At 34.7% G+C, this 16160-nt stretch overlaps 1 protein-coding gene across 1 annotated transcript; it reads left to right on the top strand.

The window, feature by feature from the left end:
- Positions 1–965: 965 nt before the first annotated feature.
- stoml3a (stomatin (EPB72)-like 3a) lies at positions 966–15891 on the top strand. Its single transcript, XM_058634110.1, has 7 exons — positions 966–1161; positions 2179–2282; positions 3093–3165; positions 3505–3587; positions 13797–14000; positions 14576–14710; positions 14863–15891. The coding sequence occupies exons 1-7, from the start codon at positions 1083–1085 to the stop codon at positions 15052–15054; spliced, it is 870 nt and encodes a 289-aa protein (XP_058490093.1). The 5' UTR covers positions 966–1082; the 3' UTR covers positions 15055–15891.
- The last annotated feature ends 269 nt before the right edge of the window (positions 15892–16160 follow it).

The following is a 16160-nucleotide window of genomic DNA, read 5'->3' as shown; positions in this document are numbered from 1 at the left end:
ATGTCAGTGAGTGTGACTGTGCAGCTTTACTGTCACTCCCAGTGGATCTGTGGCTCTGATTGCACTTTAAAAGCTCTTATGTTATGTAACGGAGATACAGAAACCTACATTATTAACTTGTAATTACACAATGTTAAAGCTATTTAACTTTTTGCCGTATTTCTCTTTCTTTTTGCACTTTGAAATAACTTGTTGTAGAGATGTGCTATAAAAATAGACTTGCATTGCCTTAATACAATACAATAAGTGTTCATTTTGGCCCACTGGTCCTTTATTAAGGTTCAATTTTCCCTGATCTAATCACGACACAGCACAACAGGTGAAAATGACTTTTAACTCATCTATTTTAAAAAAAAATTTTTTTTTCCTGATTGTATTTTTTAAAACATGTCACATATTTTGTATTTAATGCATCTCTATTATCATAATCAGGTTTATTGGCAGGTAAAAATGTACACAATATGAGGAATGTGTTCAGATTAGTGGTGGATTAAGGATAAAACGAGAGAGACATAATAATTCATATCATTTTTTAACCTAATCTTACATTTTTATTTATTTAAACTTCTTGTACACCTTTAAGACTTTAGAAAATGTGTGTATTTTTCAACCTTTTCATTCTCCTCTATTCTAATCTTTTAATTTCTCTCTAAAATCTGTTGAAATTTTCCATTCTGTGTCTCCGTGCCGTTTCTGTGCAACACCATGTGTTCCTGCAGCATGGAGCTCTCATGTTACGCGACATGGATGCCACCTATTATTTATTCATGAGCTGCACTCATCAGGTGTAAGACTCATGTAAGAGTATAATGGAAAAGCACAGGAGCCGAACTACGAGCTTCCCACCACAGGAACCACCACCTCCACAGCTCATGTTACATACAGTATGTACTGTACTGTAGTGGAGAGTTGGAGTGTGTGTGTGTGTGTGTGTGTGTGTGTGTGTGTTGCTCATGGAAAGACACTAGTGATGATGAGGGAAGAAGGCAGGCCACACCCAGCAGAGAGTAGAGACCAGTAAACAAGTGCACAGCTGCAGCTCAGATCGGCTCCATCACACACAGACACCAACACCGTCACTAATGATCTCCACCACATCCAGCACAGCAGAGATGGTCACGCAGGGGAAACTTCAGATCAACGCTGTGGACAACGTTGAAGGTAAATATTATCTTTTTTTTGACTGTGGTGAGTGAATATGATCTAACAAGCCTCAAGTAAGTTGTATTTAAGGTTCCCCATGAAGCTATTTGTCCTTGTAGTGAGTTCATGTTCATGATTACACTGCAAATCCTGAAATCTAATGAAGATGAATTATCTGAAATCAATGTTTTTTTGTCAGACAAGGTATTTCTTCTTCCCACTATTTGACTTGCTATACTATAAGTGGTTACTTGTTGGTAGTTTTTCCGTGGTTTTGGGAGACTGATTGCTTAAAACTGTATTTACTAGAGTTAAAAAGTTGTTGGAAAAGCATTAAATTGTTTTGTCAAGGTCGGATTTTCTTATTTTTAAAAGTAATATCCTTCACAAACCGATAAAGACTAAATGAAAATCATCGTTTTACTGTCAATCTGTGAAGATCAAAGCTTTGTCTTATTATTCGGAGAAATTCATCTTGCAGATTTTAAAAAAAGTAACACATACACTATGAGAAGTCAGGCTTTTCTACGCATTTCAAGTAACTCTCGAACTAAAAAACATGAGAAAACTGCAAAATTCCCCATTGGAAATGAATGGAGAGCGCAGGTCATAGCGACATGAAGTTCCAGATGATGACACAGACACTTTTCCTCAAACCTTATGGTTATTAAATTTGTATAATTAATTACAAACTCAACATGTTTTTTTCCCATCATATCTCGATGCGTTACAGTCGCTGATTTCGAGAGCGTTATCAGTCGTCGAGAAGTCAAAGCTAACGCTGTGTGACTCAGCTGAATGTGAAGTGGTGTGACTTCCCTCGGAGATGAATAATACATGCAGCGGCTTTAATACCACACCTCGCCGCCCGATTGCACAAATGTTTTGTGGTCACCTTCGTGAAAAGGCAGGACCTTAGTACTCTATAAGTGTGTGTGACGATGAAAATAAGTTCCAACAAAAATATGTGGCTGCTGTGAGTTATAGGGTTAAATGTGCAAAGTCACTGAGACATGATGTCTGTTCTCTCCACAGATAAAACAGCAGGCAAACTGGGATGTTGTGGCTGGCTGTTGGTCATCATATCCCTCCTCTTCATCATTCCTCTCTTCCCAATCACGCTTTTTATGTGTGTTAAGGTACGCTCGTTCTTATTGGTGGAAAACTACTCATTAAGATGAGATCAAGTTTCCCCTCATGAATCTTTTAAAGTCTTTAACCAGACGGTGCTGTCTGGCTGTTGAAAAGTCAATGACCTTTTGTCCATTTAAAGCAACATTTAGGTGGATTTATTGGCAGAAATTTGATGAAAATACTCAAGTTTGCCATTAGTTATGTAGACTTTTCAGTTAAGGATATATAGTAATATAATAAAGTCCAACACGTACAGCATATACAGCAGAAAAAGGTGTTAAGTGCCTTTATAACACACTTGATACTCAACTCCACATTCATTTATCATCTGTAGATATTAGGTACAAGTTACAGGTCAAAACAAATAGTAGGCCATTTTTCTTCCTCAATAGTTTTCATTGATAATAGACTCATCAAAGGTTCTATTTATTAATGTATTTGTTAATTCAAATAAGCATCCCTTTTATTTGAATGATCAATGTAGAAGCTAATTTGTTTATTTTGTTAAATAGAAGAAAAAAAACTGTCATAAAATGATGAAAACAGAACCTGCTATTGCCCGTAAATGAGTCAACTGATATCTAAAGAAAAACGCATTCCTTAAGAATGAATCATTTGTCTGCTGATGTCACACAGGCTACTTATACATTCAAAATGTGATTTCTTTGTCAGCATCCTAACAACATGGCTCTAACCTTTACAAGAATGTATTTGCCTGTAAAGTTCACTCACTCATGTATACATTAGTTTACACTAATTTAACGGAGGTGTTTTTCAATGTTCTTTGTTTGACTGTTTGCGTTTCTAACACCCAGATTGTGCAGGAATATGAGCGAGCCGTCATTTTCAGACTCGGCCGGATCATTGACAGGAAGCCTAAAGGACCAGGTTTGTTATTTAATATGTTAAATCACCATAGACATGTTGTATGGTTAGCACAAGGTTAAGGTTAGGTCAGTTGTTGTTATGGTTAAGGTTAGAGTAAATCTACGAGAAATTACTGTCAATGTAATGTCGAAACCCTGGAAGTCTCATTACTTCATCCTACTGTTTGTAGCCATATCTAAACTGAAGAACACCGTGAAAAACTAAACTAACTTAAACTAGCTCTACTTCTTCTCTGTAGAGTCCAGCTGCTTAATTTCCCACAAACTTGTGCAATACAGGATGCCCCAAAAAGATTAATAGAACAAAATATTTAAAAACAGAAATTGTGTTTCTTTCCAGGACTTTTCTTTGTGTTGCCCTGCACTGACACCTTTGTGAAAGTCGATCTGAGGACTGTGTCCTTTGACATCCCTCCACAAGAGGTAACCTCATTTCTTTAGCCTTGTTGTTTTATTATTAAAATACCAGTGTGTAACATTTAGTCCAATTTGAGGTCATCGTATAGTATGTCGTCCAAAATGTGACAAAAAAGACATTGTTTAGTATGTCGTCCAAAATGTGACGAAAAAGTCATAGTATAGTATGTCGTCCCAAATTTGACAAAAAAGCCATAGTATAGAATGTTGTCCAAAATTTGACAAATAAGTCATAGTTTAGTATGTCGTCCAAAATGTGACAAAAAAGTCATAGTATAGTATGTCGTCCAAAATGTGACAAAAAAGTCATAGTATAGCATGTCGTCCAAAATTTGACAAAAAAGTCATAGTATAGTATGTCGTCCAAAATGTGACAAAAAAGTCATAGTTTAGTATGTCGTCCAAAATGTGACAAAAAAGTCATAGTATAGTATGTCGTCCAAAATGTGACAAAAAAGTCATAGTTTAGTTTGTCGTCCAAAATGTGACTAAAAAGTCATAGTATAGTATGTCGTCCAAAATGTGACAAAAAAGTCATAGTTTAGTATTTTGTCCAAAATGTGACAAAAAAATCATAGTATAGCATGTCGTCCAAAATGTGACCAAAAAGTCATAGCTCAGTAGGTGGAAAACAGTCACAGTGCAGATTAGGTTTAGCTCACTTGGTAGAGCTGCTGCACCATGTTGAGATTACAATTATCCGGGCAGGGAGCGATGGTTCGAATCCAGCATTAGCCAGTAGTTCTGCATGTCATTCCCCCTCTCTGACTCCCCATTTCTCGTCTCTCTCTGCGCTGTACAATCAATTTAAGGCATTAAAAGCCCAAAAAAATATAGTTTAAAAAAAAGGCATAGTATAGTATGTCGTTCAAAATCACCAAAAAAGTCATAGTTTAGTATGTCGTCCAAAATGTGACAAAAAAGTCATAGTTTCGTATGTCGTCGAAAATGTGACAAAAAAGTCATAGTTTAGTATGTCTTCCAAAATGTGACAAAAAAGTCATAGTATAGTATGTCGTCCAAAATTTGACAAAAAAGTCATAGTTTAGTATGTTGTCTAAAATGTGACAAAAAAGTCATAGTATAGTATGTCGTCCAAAATTTGACAAAAAAGTCATAGTTTAGTATGTCGTCCAAAATGTGACAAAAAAGTCATAGTTTAGTATGTCGTCCAAAATGTGACAAAAAAGTCATAGTTTAGTATGTCGTCCAAAATGTGACAAAAAAGACATTGTTTAGTATGTCGTCCAAAATGTGACGAAAAAGTCATAGTATAGTATTTCGTCCCAAATTTGATAAAAAAGCCATAGTATAGAATGTCGTCCAAAATTTGACAAATAAGTCACAGTTTAGTATGTCGTCCAAAATGTGACAAAAAAGTCATAGTATAGTATGTCGTCCAAAATTTGACAAAAAAGTCATAGTATAGTATGTCGTCCAAAATTTGACAAAAAAGTCATAGTTTAGTATGTCGTCCAAAATGTGACAAAAAAGTCATAGTTTAGTATGTCGTCCAAAATGTGACGAAAAAGTCATAGTATAGTATGTCGTCCAAAATGTGACAAAAAAGTCATAGTTTAGTATGTCGTCCAAAATGTGACAAAAAAGTCATAGTATAGTATGTCGTCCAAAATGTGACAAAAAAGTCATAGTACAGTATGTCGTCCAAAATGTGACAAAAAAGTCATAGTTTAGTATGTCGTCCAAAATGTGACAAAAAAGTCATAGTTTAGTATGTCGTCCAAAATGTGACAAAAAAGTCATAGTTTAGTATGTCGTCCAAAATGTGACGAAAAAGTCATAGTATAGTATGTCGTCCAAAATGTGACAAAAAAGTCATAGTATAGTATGTCGTCCAAAATGTGACAAAAAAGTCATAGTTTAGTATGTCGTCCAAAATGTGAAAAAAAGGCATAGTATAGTATAGTATGTTGTCCAAAATGTGACAAAAAAGTCATAGTATAGTATGTCGTCCAAAATTTGACAAAAAAGTCATAGTTTAGTATGTCGTCCAAAATGTGACAAAAAAGACATTGTTTAGTATGTCGTCCAAAATGTGACGAAAAAGTCATAGTATAGTATGTCGTCCAAAATGTGACAAAAAAGTCATAGTTTAGTATGTCGTCCAAAATGTGACAAAAAAGTCATAGTATAGTATGTCGTCCAAAATTTGACAAAAAAGTCATAGTACAGTATGTCGTCCAAAATGTGACAAAAAAGTCATAGTTTAGTATGTCGTCCAAAATGTGACAAAAAAGTCATAGTATAGTATGTCGTCCAAAATGTGACGAAAAAGTCATAGTATAGTATGTCGTCCAAAATGTGACAAAAAAGTCATAGTTTAGTATGTCGTCCAAAATGTGAAAAAAAGGCATAGTATAGTATAGTATGTTGTCCAAAATGTGACAAAAAAGTCATTGTATAGTATGTCGTCCAAATGTGACAAAAAAGTCATAGTTTTTTATGTCGTCCAAAATGTGACGAAAAAGTCATAGTATAGTATGTCGTCCAAAATGTGACAAAAAAGTCATAGTATAGCATGTCGTCCAAAATGTGACCAAAAAGTCATAGCTCAGTAGGTGGAAAACAGTCACATTGCAGATTAGGTTTAGCTCACTTGGTAGAGCTGCTGCACCATGTTGAGATTACAATTATCACTGCAGGGTGCCATGGTTCAAATCCAGCATTGGGCAGTTGTTTAGCATGTCATTCCCCCTCTCTGCCTCCCCATTTCTCGTCTCTCTCTGCGCTGTACAATAAATTTAGGCATTAAAAGCCCAAAAAAATATAGTTTAAAAAAAAGGCATAGTATAGTATGTCGTTCAAAATCACCAAAAAAGTCATAGTTTAGTATGTCGTCCAAAATGTGACAAAAAAGTCATGGTTTCGTATGTCGTCCAAAATGTGACGAAAAAGTTATAGTATAGTATGTCGTCCAAAATGTGACAAAAAAGTCATAGCTTAGTATGTCGTCCAAAATGTGAAAAAAAGGCATAGTATAGTATGTCGTCCAAAATGTGACAAAAAAGTCATAGTATAGTATGTCGTCCCAAATTTGATAAAAAAGCCATAGTATAGAATGTCGTCCAAAATTCGACAAATAAGTCATAGTATAGTATGTCGTCCAAAATGTGACAAAAAAGTCATAGTATAGTATGTCGTCCAAAATGTGACAAAAAAGTCATAGTATAGTATGTCGTCCAAAATTTGACAAAAAAGTCATAGTTTAGTATGTCGTCCAAAATGTGACAAAAAAGTCATAGTTTAGTATGTCGTCCAAAATGTGACGAAAAAGTCATAGTATAGTATGTCGTCCAAAATGTGACAAAAAAGTCATAGTTTAGTATGTCGTCCAAAATGTGGAAAAAAAGGCATAGTATAGTATGTCGTCCAAAATGTGACAAAAAAGTCATAGTTTCGTATGTCGTCGAAAATGTGACAAAAAAGTCATAGTTTAGTATGTCTTCCAAAATGTGACAAAAAAGTCATAGTATAGTATGTCGTCCAAAATTTGACAAAAAAGTCATAGTTTAGTATGTTGTCTAAAATGTGACAAAAAAGTCATAGTTTAGTATGTCGTCCAAAATGTGACAAAAAAGTCATAGTTTAGTATGTCGTCCAAAATGTGACAAAAAAGTCATAGTTTAGTATGTCGTCCAAAATGTGACAAAAAAGACATTGTTTAGTATGTCGTCCAAAATGTGACGAAAAAGTCATAGTATAGTATTTCGTCCCAAATTTGATAAAAAAGCCATAGTATAGAATGTCGTCCAAAATTTGACAAATAAGTCACAGTTTAGTATGTCGTCCAAAATGTGACAAAAAAGTCATAGTATAGTATGTCGTCCAAAATTTGACAAAAAAGTCATAGTATAGTATGTCGTCCAAAATTTGACAAAAAAGTCATAGTTTAGTATGTCGTCCAAAATGTGACAAAAAAGTCATAGTTTAGTATGTCGTCCAAAATGTGACGAAAAAGTCATAGTATAGTATGTCGTCCAAAATGTGACAAAAAAGTCATAGTTTAGTATGTCGTCCAAAATGTGACAAAAAAGTCATAGTATAGTATGTCGTCCAAAATGTGACAAAAAAGTCATAGTACAGTATGTCGTCCAAAATGTGACAAAAAAGTCATAGTTTAGTATGTCGTCCAAAATGTGACGAAAAAGTCATAGTTTAGTATGTCGTCCAAAATGTGACGAAAAAGTCATAGTATAGTATGTCGTCCAAAATGTGACAAAAAAGTCATAGTATAGTATGTCGTCCAAAATGTGACAAAAAAGTCATAGTTTAGTATGTCGTCCAAAATGTGGAAAAAAAGGCATAGTATAGTATAGTATGTTGTCCAAAATGTGACAAAAAAGTCATAGTATAGTATGTCGTCCAAAATTTGACAAAAAAGTCATAGTTTAGTATGTCGTCCAAAATGTGACAAAAAAGACATTGTTTAGTATGTCGTCCAAAATGTGACGAAAAAGTCATAGTATAGTATGTCGTCCAAAATGTGACAAAAAAGTCATAGTTTAGTATGTCGTCCAAAATGTGACAAAAAAGTCATAGTATAGTATGTCGTCCAAAATTTGACAAAAAAGTCATAGTACAGTATGTCGTCCAAAATGTGACAAAAAAGTCATAGTTTAGTATGTCGTCCAAAATGTGACAAAAAAGTCATAGTTTAGTATGTCGTCCAAAATGTGACGAAAAAGTCATAGTATAGTATGTCGTCCAAAATGTGACAAAAAAGTCATAGTTTAGTATGTCGTCCAAAATGTGAAAAAAAGGCATAGTATAGTATAGTATGTTGTCCAAAATGTGACAAAAAAGTCATTGTATAGTATGTCGTCCAAATGTGACAAAAAAGTCATAGTTTTTTATGTCGTCCAAAATGTGACGAAAAAGTCATAGTATAGCATGTCGTCCAAAATGTGACCAAAAAGTCATAGTATAGTATGTCGTCCAAAATGTGACAAAAAAGTCATAGTTTAGTATGTCGTCCAAAATGTGACAAAAAAGTCATAGTTTAGTATGTCGTCCAAAATGTGACGAAAAAGTCATAGTATAGTATGTCGTCCAAAATGTGACGAAAAAGTCATAGTATAGTATGTCGTCCAAAATGTGACGAAAAAGTCATAGTTTAGTATGTCGTCCAAAATTTGACAAAAAAGCCATAGTATAGTATGTCGTCCAAAATGTGACAAATAAGTCATAGTTTAGTATGTCGTCCAAAATTTGACAAAAAAGCCATAGTATAGTATGTCGTCCAAAATGTGACAAATAAGTCATAGTTTAGTATGTCGTCCAAAATTTGACAAAAAAGCCATAGTATAGTATGTCGTCCAAAATGTGACAAAAAAGTCATAGTTCAGTATGTCGTCCAAAATGTGACAAAAAAGTCATAGTATAGTATGTCGTCCAAAATTTGACAAAAAAGTCATAGTATAGTATGTCGTCCAAAATGTGACAAAAAAGTCATAGTTTAGTATGTCGTCCAAAATGTGACAAAAAAGTCATAGTTTAGTATGTCGTCCAAAATGTGACGAAAAAGTCATAGTATAGTATGTCGTCCAAAATGTGACGAAAAAGTCATAGTATAGTATGTCGTCCAAAATGTGACAAAAAAGTCATAGTTTAGTATGTCGTCCAAAATGTGACAAAAAAGTCATAGTATAGTATGTCGTCCAAAATGTGACAAAAAAGTCATAGTTTAGTATGTCGTCCAAAATTTGACAAAAAAGCCATAGTATAGTATGTCGTCCAAAATGTGACAAATAAGTCATAGTTTAGTATGTCGTCCAAAATTTGACAAAAAAGCCATAGTATAGTATGTCGTCCAAAATGTGACGAAAAAGTCATAGTTTAGTATGTCGTCCAAAATTTGACAAAAAAGTCATAGTATAGTATGTCGTCCAAAATTTGACAAAAAAGTCATAGTTTAGTATGTCGTCCAAAATGTGACAAAAAAGTCATAGTTTAGTATGTCGCCCAAAATTTGACAAAAAAGCCATAGTATAGTATGTCGTCCAAAATGTGACAAAAAAGTCATAGTTTAGTATGTCGTCCAAAATTTGACAAAAAAGCCATAGTATAGTATGTCGTCCAAAATGTGACAAAAAAGTCATAGTTTAGTATGTCGTCCAAAATGTGACAAAAAAGTCATAGTATAGTATGTCGTCCAAATGTGACAAAAAAGTCATAGTTTAGTATGTCGTCCAAAATGTGACAAAAAAGTCATAGTATAGTATGTCGTCCAAAATGTGACAAAAAAGTCATAGTTTAGTATGTCGTCCAAAATGTGACAAAAAAGTCATAGTATAGTATGTCGTCCAAAATTTGACAAAAAAGTCATAGTATAGTATGTCGTCCAAAATGTGACAAAAAAGTCATAGTTTAGTATGTCGTCCAAAATGTGACAAAAAAGTCATAGTTTAGTATGTCGTCCAAAATGTGACGAAAAAGTCATAGTATAGTATGTCGTCCAAAATGTGACGAAAAAGTCATAGTATAGTATGTCGTCCAAAATGTGACAAAAAAGTCATAGTTTAGTATGTCGTCCAAAATGTGACAAAAAAGTCATAGTATAGTATGTCGTCCAAAATGTGACCAAAAAGTCATAGTTGAGTATGTCGTCCAAAATTTGACAAAAAAGTCATAGTATAGCATGTCGTCCAAAATGTGACCAAAAAGTCATAGTTCAGTAGGTGGAAAACAGTCACAGTGCAGGTTAGGTTTAGCTCACTTGTTAGAGCTGCTGCACCATGTTGAGATTACAAATATCACTGCAGGGTGCCATGGTTCGAATCCAGCATTGGGCAGTGGTTTTGCATGTCATTCCCCCTCTCTGCCTCCCCATTTCTCGTCTCTCTCTGTGCTGTACAATCAATTTAAGGCATTAAAAGCCCAAAAAAATATAGTTTAAAAAAAAGGCATAGTATAGTATGTCGTTCAAAATCACCAAAAAAGTCATAGTTTAGTATGTCGTCCAAAATGTGACAAAAAAGTCATAGTATAGTATGTCGTCCAAAATGTGACAAAAAAGTCATAGTATAGTATGTCGTCCAAATGTGACAAAAATGTCATAGTTTATTATGTCGTCCAAAATGTGACAAAAAAGTCATAGTATAGTATGTCGTCCAAAATGTGACAAAAAAGTCATAGTATAGTATGTCGTCCAAAATGTGACAAAAAAGTCATAGTATAGCATGTCGTCCAAAATGTGACCAAAAAGTCATAGCTCAGTAGGTGGAAAACAGTCACAGTGCAGGTTAGGTTTAGCTCACTTGGTAGAGCTGCTGCACCATGTTGAGATTACAAATATCACTGCAGGGTTCCATGGTTCGAATCCAGCATTGGGCAGTAGTTTTGCATGTCATTCCCCCTCTCTGCCTCCCCATTTCTCGTCTCTCTCTGTGCTGTACAATCAATTTAAGGCATTAAAAGCCCAAAAAAATATAGTTTAAAAAAAAGGCATAGTATAGTATGTCGTTCAAAATCACCAAAAAAGTCATAGTTTAGTATGTCGTCCAAAATGTGACAAAAAAGTCATAGTATAGTATGTCGTCCAAAATGTGACAAAAAAATCATAGTATAGTATGTCGTCCAAATTTGACAAAAAAGTCATAGTTTAGTATGTCGTCCTAAATGTGACAAAAAAGTCATAGTATAGTATGTCGTCCAAAATTTCATAAAAAAGTCATAGTATAGTATGTCGTCCAAAATTTCATAAAAAAGTCATAGTACAGTATGTCGTCTAAAATGTGACGAAAAAGTCATAGTATAGTATGTCGTCCAAAATTTGACAAAAAAGTCATAGTATAGTATGTCGTCTAAAATGTGACCAAAAAGTCATAGTATAGTATGTCGTCCAAAATTTCATAAAAAAGTCATAGTATAGTATGTCGTCTAAAATGTGACGAAAAAGTCATAGTATAGTATGTCGTCCAAAATTTGACAAAAAAGTCATAGTATAGTATGTCGTCCAAAATGTGACAAAAAAGTCATAGTATAGTATGTCGTCCAAAATGTGACAAAAAAGTCATAGTTTAGTATGTCGTCCAAAATTTGACAAAAAAGCCATAGTATAGTATGTCGTCCAAAATGTGACAAAAAAGTCATAGTTTAGTATGTCGTCCAAAATTTGACAAAAAAGCCATAGTATAGTATGTCGTCCAAAATGTGACAAAAAAGTCATAGTTTAGTATGTCGTCCAAAATGTGACAAAAAAGTCATAGTTTAGTATGTCGTCCAAATGTGACAAAAAAGTCATAGTATAGTATGTCGTCCAAAATTTCATAAAAAAGTCATAGTATAGTATGTCGTCCAAAATTTCATAAAAAAGTCATCGTATAGTATGTCGTCCAAAAAGTCATAGTTTAGTATGTCGTCCAAAATTTGACAAAAAAGCCATAGTATAGTATGTCGTCCAAAATGTGACAAAAAAGTCATAGTTTAGTATGTCGTCCAAAATTTGACAAAAAAGCCATAGTATAGTATGTCGTCCAAAATGTGACAAAAAAGTCATAGTTTAGTATGTCGTCCAAAATGTGACAAAAAAGTCATAGTATAGTATGTCGTCCAAATGTGACAAAAAAGTCATAGTTTATTATGTCGTCCAAAATGTGACAAAAAAGTCATAGTATAGTATGTCGTCCAAAATTTGACAAAAAAGTCATAGTATAGTATGTCGTCCAAAATGTGACAAAAAAGTCATAGTTTAGTATGTCGTCCAAAATGTGACGAAAAAGTCATAGTATAGTATGTCGTCCAAAATGTGACGAAAAAGTCATAGTATAGTATGTCGTCCAAAATGTGACAAAAAAGTCATAGTTTAGTATGTCGTCCAAAATGTGACAAAAAAGTCATAGTTTAGTATGTCGTCCAAAATTTGACAAAAAAGCCATAGTATAGTATGTCGTCCAAAATGTGACGAAAAAGTCATAGTTTAGTATGTCGTCCAAAATTTGACAAAAAAGTCATAGTATAGTATGTCGTCCAAAATGTGACGAAAAAGTCATAGTATAGTATGTCGTCCAAAATGTGACAAAAAAGTCATAGTTTAGTATGTCGTCCAAAATTTGACAAAAAAGCCATAGTATAGTATGTCGTCCAAAATGTGACGAAAAAGTCATAGTTTAGTATGTCGTCCAAAATTTGACAAAAAAGTCATAGTATAGTATGTCGTCCAAAATGTGACGAAAAAGTCATAGTATAGTATGTCGTCCAATATGTGACAAAAAAGTCATAGTTTAGTAGGTCGTCCAAAATGTGACAAAAAAGCCATAGTATAGTATGTCGTCCAAAATGTGACAAAAAAGTCATAGTTTAGTATGTCGTCCAAAATGTGACAAAAAAGTCATAGTATAGTATGTCGTCCAAATGTGACAAAAAAGTCATAGTTTATTATGTCGTCCAAAATGTGACAAAAAAGTCATAGTTTATTATGTCGTCCAAAATGTGACAAATAAGTCATAGTTTAGTATGTCGTCCAAAATGTGACAAAAAAGTCATAGTTTAGTATGTCGTCCAAAATGTGACAAACAAGTCATATTATAGAATGTCGTCCAAAATTTGACAAATAAGTCATAGTTTAGTATGTCGTCCAAAATGTGACAAAAAAGTCATAGTTTAGTATGTCGTCCAAAATGTGACAAAAAAGTCATAGTTTAGTATGTCGTCCAAAATGTGACAAGAAAGTCTTAGTAAAGTATGTCGTCTAAAATGTGACAAAAAAGTCATAGTATAGTATGTCGTCCAAAATGTGACAAAAAAGTCATAGTTTAGTATGTCGTCCAAAATTTGACAAAAAAGCCATAGTATAGTATGTCGTCCAAAATGTGACAAAAAAGTCATAGTTTAGTATGTCGTCCAAAATGTGACAAAAAAGCCATAGTATAGTATGTCGTCCAAAATGTGACAAAAAAGTCATAGTTTATTATGTCGTCCAAAATATGACAAAGACACACTAAGCTGCTACATTTTGGTACTTCTTGGACGAGATGAAACTTGAACTCAATCTCAACCTTGGAAGGGCAGTGACGTAACCATTACTCCAATGGGACTGATACTCTCTTTGACACATTTTTTTAAACTATGACTTTTTTTTGTCAAAATTTGAATGACATACTAAATATCACATTTTTGTCATATTTGTGTTCCAGCAAAAAAAAGCCAGTCATGTTGATAAAAACAGTCTCAGCATCATTTTTCCTCTTTGTGCAGATCCTGACCAAAGACTCAGTGACGGTCTCTGTGGACGGCGTGGTGTACTTCCGCATACACTGTCCAATTTCAGCGGTGGCCAATGTGAGTAACGCTCACTTATCAACGCGTCTGCTCGCTCAAACCACCCTGAGGAACGCACTCGGCACCAAAAACCTGTCAGAGCTGCTGTCTGACAGAGAGGGCATATCTCTCAGTATGCAGGTGAGAGACATGTGAGCTGTGGAAATATTCACTTTTGTCACCATTTGTTTGTTAGGAAAAAAGTTGAACATAAAATCATAAAAATAATTGTCCATGGTCACTCACTGTTAAACTCATTTCTGATTTTGTGAGGGCAACAAAACAAATTCAAATTAAAACACAATTTGTTAGTTCACTAATCAAATAGATTATTTACTCCTTATTTGCTTTTAAGATATGACTATATCATAGTTTAGTACGTCGTACAAAATCACACAGAAATGTCATAGTCATATCTGTCTGTCTATCTCTCTCTTCCACTCAAAAGAACAGCCTATGAACAACCTCATTCATAACCATAACCAATTAATGCCAAACCCTAACATTAACAACGCCGTAATTCACATCTCACCTCAACCAGAGATCACAAATGAGGTTCTGCCTCATTAGGGCCAGGTTTTAGTCCCCATGAGGACTAGCGGTCCTGACAAGGTCAGTGTTTATTCCAGAAAAGGTCCTACAAACACGAGTAAACACACATGAAAACACAGCATAATTGGCTCCACTGAAGGGATAAAACACTGTGTTCCCTGCAGGAATCCCTGGATGAAGCCACTGATCCGTGGGGTATTAAAGTGGAGCGCGTGGAGATCAAGGACGTGAAGTTACCTCAGCAGCTGCAGAGAGCCATGGCAGCTGAGGCGGAGGCCAGCCGTGAGGCCAGAGCCAAGGTCAACCACAGTTCATTCTTTCCAAATAACAACCACAAGAAGAATATTCACAAAGCTTAGTGAAGTATTGGTTGTACATGTTACATGTGGGTAAAAAGTAAACACGATTAAAAAACTTAATAACGTATGTACGTACATTTATGCTCTTTCAGATCATTGCTGCAGAAGGTGAGATGAAGGCGTCCCGCGCTCTGAAAGAAGCCGCTCTGGTGATCGCCGAGGCTCCTTCTGCTCTCCAGCTGCGATACCTGCAGACGCTCAACGCCATCGCGGCAGAGAAGAACTCCACCATCATCTTCCCTCTGCCCATGGATATGCTGCAGGGTTTCATGCCGAGCAAGTGACGAGGGAATCCTGTGAGAGCTGTTATTTTGCACTGATATTATATTATATTATAATGTTATTACAACAACCTGCCACTTTATTAGGTACACAGGACAGCTCACTGAAACACGTGGCACCTGTGTTCCGCTGCTGAGGCCGAGCTGCTTTGAAGGTTTGACATGTTGTGCGTTCAGGACCCTCCGTCGTTGTGAGTCTGACGTCTGGAATCAACGATGCACTTTTACAGAGAGGAGTGAGGCTCACTGATTATTCTATCTTTGGTTTGACGTCATTCTGAATTAGAGCTGAAACAATTGCTCGATTAATCGATTGCTAAATGAATCGTGAACAATTTTGATAGTCGATTAATCGGCGTGAAGCTTTTTTCATTATTAAAGCAACGATTGCTGATTGTTTCAGCTTCTTAAATGTGAATACTTTCTGGTTTCTTTGCTCCAGATAACAAAGAAATCCTTTAAACCGAATCCTTTTGGTTTGTGGACAAAACAAGACTTTTGAGAACCTCATTATTTCCAGGTTTGACATTTTATGGACCAATTACTCGATTAATCGAGAAAATAATCGACATATTAATCGATTATGAAAATACTAGTTAGTTGCCGCTGTACTCTGAATCAACGTACGACTAACTCCCGGATGTTTTTATTATTCTCACTTCAATATCTCTTCTCTATTTTTATGTGATGTTTCGATTGCTGTGTTTTTACGCTTTTTTTTTTTATTGCTTCCTTTTAACTTTATTAAAGCACTTTAAGGTTGTCTTTTTAAAATGAGCTATATAACTAAATTTGACTTTTGATCTTAACGTGTTTAAAAGCATTTGAACAAGAACAATACTGAAACCTTGTGTTCTCAGTTTGTCAGCACAGCGCCACCTTCAGTATCATTACACTTTTATAGTAATGGTACAGTCTTTAGAGTTTTTTAAGGGAGTGGGGATGTCCTTATTTTTAAACTTCACAACGAGTGAAATGAGTTAAATGACTATATAGACTATATATATATAAAAAAATCACAATTAGTCAAGACAAATATCTGTTAGATAGAGATTAAAAGTTAAGTGGTGAGAAATTATGTAACAAGTAAATGGAAGAGTAAAAGTCAC

The sequence above is a fragment of the Solea solea genome, chromosome 7 (genome assembly GCF_958295425.1).
Source record: "Solea solea chromosome 7, fSolSol10.1, whole genome shotgun sequence".
Lineage (NCBI taxonomy): Eukaryota > Metazoa > Chordata > Actinopteri > Pleuronectiformes > Soleidae > Solea > Solea solea.
This window is presented reverse-complemented; position numbering and strand designations above follow the sequence as displayed.